The sequence below is a fragment of the Ranitomeya imitator genome, chromosome 3 (genome assembly GCF_032444005.1).
Source record: "Ranitomeya imitator isolate aRanImi1 chromosome 3, aRanImi1.pri, whole genome shotgun sequence".
In the NCBI taxonomy this organism is placed as follows: domain Eukaryota; kingdom Metazoa; phylum Chordata; class Amphibia; order Anura; family Dendrobatidae; genus Ranitomeya; species Ranitomeya imitator.
The window spans coordinates 255,174,334-255,180,333 of record NC_091284.1 but is presented as its reverse complement, the minus strand read 5'-3'; the positions used below and the strand labels follow the sequence as shown (position 1 = coordinate 255,180,333).

The following is a 6,000-nucleotide window of genomic DNA, read 5'->3' as shown; positions in this document are numbered from 1 at the left end:
GGCCAAGCTTTTAAGGTACCTTCACCCATAACGATATTGTTAACGATATCGTTGCTTTTTGTGACGTAGCAACGATATCGTTAATGAAATCGTTATGTGTGACAGCGACCAACGATCAGGCCCCTGCTGGGAGATCGTTGGTCGCTGAATAAAGTCCAGAACTTTATTTCGTCGCTGGACTCCCTGGAGACATCGCTGGATCGGCGTGTGTGACACCGATCCAGCGATGTCTTCACTGGTAACTAGGGTAAACATCGGGTAACTAAGCGCTGGGCCGCGCTTAGTAACCCGATGTTTACCCTGGTTACCATCCTAAAAGTAAAAAAAAACAAACAGTACATACTTACCTACCGCTGTCTGTCCTCCAGCGCTGTGCTCTGCACTCCTCCTGTACTGGCTGTGAGCGTCGGTCAGCCGGAAAGCAGAGCGGTGACGTCACCGCTCTGCTTTCCGGCCGCTGTGCTCACACAGACAGTACAGGAGGAGAGCAGAGCACAGCGCTGGAGGACAGACAGCTGTAGGTAAGTATGTACTGTTTGTTTTTTTTTACTTTTAGGATGGTAACCAGGGTAAACATCGGGTTACTAAGCGCGGCCCTGCGCTTAGTTACCCGATGTTTACCCTGGTTACCGGCATCGTTGGTAGCTGGAGAGCTGTCTGTGTGACAGCTCTCCAGCGACCAAACAGCGACGCTGCAGCGATCCGGATCGTTGTCGGTATCGCTGCAGCGTCGCTTAATGTGAAGGGGCCTTTAGAATTAGGTCTTAAAGTGAAACACTGATAAAAGATGCATATCTCTATGGTATAGCTTGTACTAGAATGACAAGGAAAGGCCTAAGGGTACCGTCACACAGTGCAATTTTCATCGCTACGACGGTACGATCCGTGACGCTCCAGCGTCGTAACAATATCGCTCCAGCGTCGTAGACTGCTGTCACACTTTGCAATCTACGACGCTGGAGCGATAATTTCATGACGTATGTGCGATGTAGAAGCCGTTGGTTACTATGCACACATCGTATACGATATATGTTACACGATGCGATCATGCCGCCACAGCGGGACACTAGACGACGAAAGAAAGTTTCAAACGATCTGCTACGACGTACGATTCTCAGCGGGGTCCCTGATCGCAGGAGCGTGTCAGACACTGCGATCTCGTAACTATATCGCTCGAACGTCACGAATCGTGCCGTCGTAGCGATCAAAATTGCACTGTGTGACGGTACCCTAAGTGGTAACACAATCCTTAGCCTTTCTATTTTAATAATTTTAAGACACCCAATGAAGCAAACACACAAATTTTGACTTTTTTTTCTAATTCCTCCACAAGCATCCAAAGCTTACATGCTATCCTCCAAGTATCCCTGACAAAAGATTTTGGTGCAAACTAAGCCATTGTACCAATGCTCCCAAGCCATGAGTCAATTATGGTCTTTATCTAGGACACTTGCACATTTGGATTTCTCCAGTAGACTAAGCTCCTTTAAAAAATGGTAAACTGAGATGCCAGATTTGCACGTTTCCTCATTTTCAAGCTACATATCCTACTAGAGGTGCCTATATATAAAATAAAATTAAATGGAATTTTAAAAGGTTATTCATCGTTCTAGAATGTTTCTTCGTTCCGAAACAGAATAGTCATACATGTTGAGGTTGAACTCCGAACAGAGCTCTATGTAGATGTCGGGGAATCCATGGTTGACAGAATTCGCACAATTTCAGCTCTCTGTGTGGGTGAAATGTGTTGTGTCATATGAACAATTGAATCCATGGCAACTTCTGGGTTTTCTTGCACCAAGCTGTAAGGATAGTAACAGATTATAAATGAGCACAATTATTGTACGAGACAAAAGAAAAAGAGGAATTCTACAAAGCAAAAATACAGCACAGGATGAATGAAGGCTTAACAAATGACTCATACCTACATTCATACTTTATTTCAGGATAATTACTTATTCCTATACTGACATTTTATTAAATAGTGCCCTGTGCCAAGAGATGGATTCAGTAGGAGAAATGCTGCAGGCCATACAACTACTCAGATAACAATAAGGAAAACTAATATGATGATATCAGGCATGGTGAAAATTATAATCCAGATTAGGTCTCCAATAATCCCTGGAATAACAAGGTTTGCAGCACTACTGGAACAATCAATATCAGAGATTGCATCCTCTGCACCCATCATTGACCCCTCATCTATCCGCTCCCTTTTCTACTTTTACCTCCTAGGACTGGTCTACATAAAAAAAAATGTTTTGATTTACTAAGAAATTTAGAATATGCTACAGCTATACTAAAAAGCAAAATAAAATAATATTCAAAGCACAAAGGTTTCTGCATTTATTAAAAGGAAGGACAATAATAAAATAAACACGCCACTAGCGTTACTGAAAGCTAGAAATGGCAATTTATGCTCAACTGACAGAACCATTGCTTTATTTAAAAAATATGGACAACTTCAGGCTTTTGTTTTTTTTTTTTTTTTAAAGGTAACTTACAAAGCCTTGCAAAAGTATTCGGCCCCCCTGGCACTTTTCAACCATTTCCCACATATCATGCTTCAAACATAAAGATACCAAATGTAAATTTTTGGTGAAGAATCAACAAGTGGAACACAATTGTGAAGTTGAACAAAATTTATTGGTTATTTTAAAGTTTTGTGGAAATTCAAAAACTGAAAAGTGCAATATTATTTGGCCCCTTTACCTTAATACTTTGTTGCGCCACCTTTTGATGCGATTACAGCTGCAAGTCGCTTGGGGTATGTCTCTATCAATTTTGTTCATCGAGAGACTGAAATTCTTGTCCATTCTTCCTTGGCAAACAGCTCGAGCTCAGTGAGGTTTGATGGAGATCGTTCGTGAACAGCAGTTTTCCGCTCTTTCCACAGATTCTCAATTGGATTGAGGTCTGGACTTTGACTTGGCCATTCTAACAGATGCATATGTTTATTTGTGAACCATTCCATTGTAGATTTTGATTTATGTTTGGGATCATTGTCTTGTTGGAAGACAAATCTCCGCCCCAGTCTCAGGTCTTTTGCAGACTCCAACAGGTTTTCTTCAAGAATGGTCCTGTATTTGGCTCCATCCATCTTTCCATCAATTTTAACCATCTTCCCTGTCTCTGCTGAAGAAAAGCAGGCCCAAACCATGATGCTGCCACCACCATGTTTGACAGTGGGAATGGTGTGTTCAGTGTGATGAGCTGTGTTGCCTTTATGCCAATATCGTTTGGCATTGTTGCCAAAAAGTTCTATTTTCGTTTCATCTGACCAGGGCACCTTCTTCCACATATTGGTGTGTCTCCCAGGTGGCTTGTTGCAAACTTTAAACAACACTTTTTATTGATATCTTTGAGAAATGGCTTTCTTCTTGCCACTCTTCCATAAAGGCCAGATTTGTGCAGTGTAAGACTGATTGTTGTTCTATGGACAGACTGTCCCACCTCAGCTGTAGATCTCTGCAGTTCATCCAGAGTGATCATGGGCCTCTTGGCTGCATCTCTGATCAGTCTTCTCCTTGTTTGAGATGAAAGTTTAGAGGGATGGCCGGGTCTTGGTAGATTTGCAGTGGTATGATACTCCTTCCATTTCAATATGATCGCTTACACAGTGCTCCTTGGGATGTTTAAAGTTTTGGAAATCATTTTGTATCTAAGTCCGGCTTAAAACTTCTCCACAACAGTATCACGGACCTGCCTATTGTGTTCCTTGGTCTTCATGATGCTCTCTGTGCTTTAAACAGAACCCTGAGACTATCACAGTTCAGGTGCATTTATACGGAGACTTGATTACACACAGGTGGATTATATTTATCATCATTAGGCATTTAGGACAACATTGGATCATTCAGAGATCCACAATGAACTTCTGGAGTGAGTTTTCTGCACTGAAAGTAAAGGGGCCGAATAATATTGCACGCCCCACTTTTCAGTTTTTGAATTTCCAATAAATTTCGTTGAACTACACAATTGTGTTCCACTTGTTGTTGATTCTTCACCAAAAATTTACATTTGGTATCTTTATGTTTGAAGCATGATATGTGGGAAAAGGTTTAAAAGTTCCAGGGGGCCGAACACTTTCGCAAGGCACTGTATGTCCCCAAATGCTATTAGCCTGCAGGTTTATAGTGTTATGAAGGTGACCGGCTGTTGAACAGAAAGTCCAGCTACCAGGAGAATGTGAACTTTATTCATCCTTTGTCGCCGACGGCTTTCAGTCAAAGAGTTGTGCCCGAAGCAGCTGCTCAGTACACAAGGAGAGGTGGCTGGAAGCACGTCCTGGCACATTAACAGACATCTCTGCAGTGCATCAGTGGCTGTCACTCAATGTGCCACCTCTCCCTGTGTACTGAGAAGTGACTGTAGCTGCGGAGGCTCCCGGGATTTATCAAAGTCATTTCCTCTTGGTAGCCATACTTTTAGAGCAGTGACTGGGAAGCTTTAGAACGCTATTAGCCTGCAGATTAACCTTATATCTGTAGGCTAATAGTTCTTGGGGACATGACTGGTTCCTTTTGAATATATGTATTTTGGCAATTGGGTTTAATTACACATTTTGCACGGTTTCCTTCATGTAGCCTCTGTGTTACATTATCTATTGTTTGGCTGCAGAGTGAGTTCAGACCATTCTGACAGTTTGTGACTCTTATCTGTCTTTTACTGAGCTCCTCTCAGCTTATGATCACAGGGAAAGTTCAGCTCTCCCTTCAAGTTCAGCTATGAGGAGAGGAAACAAAAGTTACAAACGCCCTGTCTGAATGAGCTGTTGCAGATTCTTAGGGTCCACTGGCATCGACCAACAAGCGGCATAAAAACAACCGGTGAATGGTAAACCTTAAAGAGCACTAAACAATGCACACCGAGCCATCTGTAATAGATGGCTCAGTGCACATAGGCTGCCATTGTTCTCTGCAGTGGACGTCCTGTTTACACAGGATGATGTACTGATAACGACAATCTTTTGCTCTGTGCAAAAGACCTTTTCACGCAACGTACAACCATTTTGCACATTCGTAGAATGATTAAGAGCATTCACTGGGTAAAACAGGCATTACTAAGAACGCACGTTCACGATTATCTTTCTGTGTGAATACAGCCTAAGTTAATTTTGCCCTGCAGTAGCAATGAGCAACCAAGCAAAAAGCCTTAATAGTCATATCATGCTTAAGTGTTTAATTATTTTTCATCAAAATACAATACATGCATATAAGTTAAAAATAAATAAATTGTCCCTGAAGATGTAGAATTATTTGTAATAAAAAATAACTCAATACCTGCGAATTTGTTTGAGGATATAATCTCTTGAAATGTATTTGATATTTTCATCAACAACAGAACGGGTCCCCTCATCTTCAGTCAATTGTTTTTCCAGCCATTCCACCACATCTTTATTATTATCCCATAGATAAGCCTGGAAATGCAAACATATTTCTATTAGTGTCTTGTACTTTCCTTCATTTGCAAATTATTACAACATTATATTTTTACAGAATACCTACCACCAGCTGTCCTTTTTAGGAAGAGAGTGGGCAGCCACAGAATGGTCAGAGATCATGCTCATCACTGTAACCCAGCGCTGCCGCGTACTTTACTGAGTTGATAATGAACGGTAACCGCTCTAATGAGGTCACCATTCAACGACAGCTTAGTAAAACGCACAGCAACGCTGTGTTACAGCAATGAGCGAGAACTTGTGCGATCTCCCTCTATCACAGTGAGGATGGCTGAAGAGAGTTATGGGGTCCCACAACATGGAAGTTTCAACCTGACTTTTGTGAGAAAGTTGGGTCCTTTTTCGGTCATTAAGGACACAAGGCATCTCTTTTTAGTGTTATTTAGAAAATCCACTAGTCTGAGACCTGGACTGGTGACCTAAGTCTGGTTAGTGGAATATTGGGCTTAATAATCAAGCTTCTTGTATTATACTGCATTCAAAATTATGCTAATAGGATTTAAGTGTCATAAAGATGTAATTTTTTTGTTTTTAAAATA

The 6,000-nt window shown here is 41.5% G+C and overlaps 1 protein-coding gene across 2 annotated transcripts in view; it reads right to left on the bottom strand.

Annotated features, from left to right (window-relative positions):
* Positions 1-1,551: 1,551 nt before the first annotated feature.
* The window catches only part of ACACA (acetyl-CoA carboxylase alpha), a 575,142-nt gene continuing 570,693 nt past the window's right edge, over positions 1,552-6,000 (bottom strand). For both annotated transcript variants that reach the window (XM_069756397.1, XM_069756396.1), the window contains exons 55-56: positions 5,283-5,419; positions 1,552-1,802 (exon numbers count right to left, since the gene is read on the bottom strand). In XM_069756397.1, coding sequence (XP_069612498.1) covers positions 1,676-1,802; positions 5,283-5,419 — 264 coding nt within the window. In that variant the 3' untranslated portion in view covers positions 1,552-1,675. The remainder of the gene's footprint in view (positions 1,803-5,282; positions 5,420-6,000) is intronic.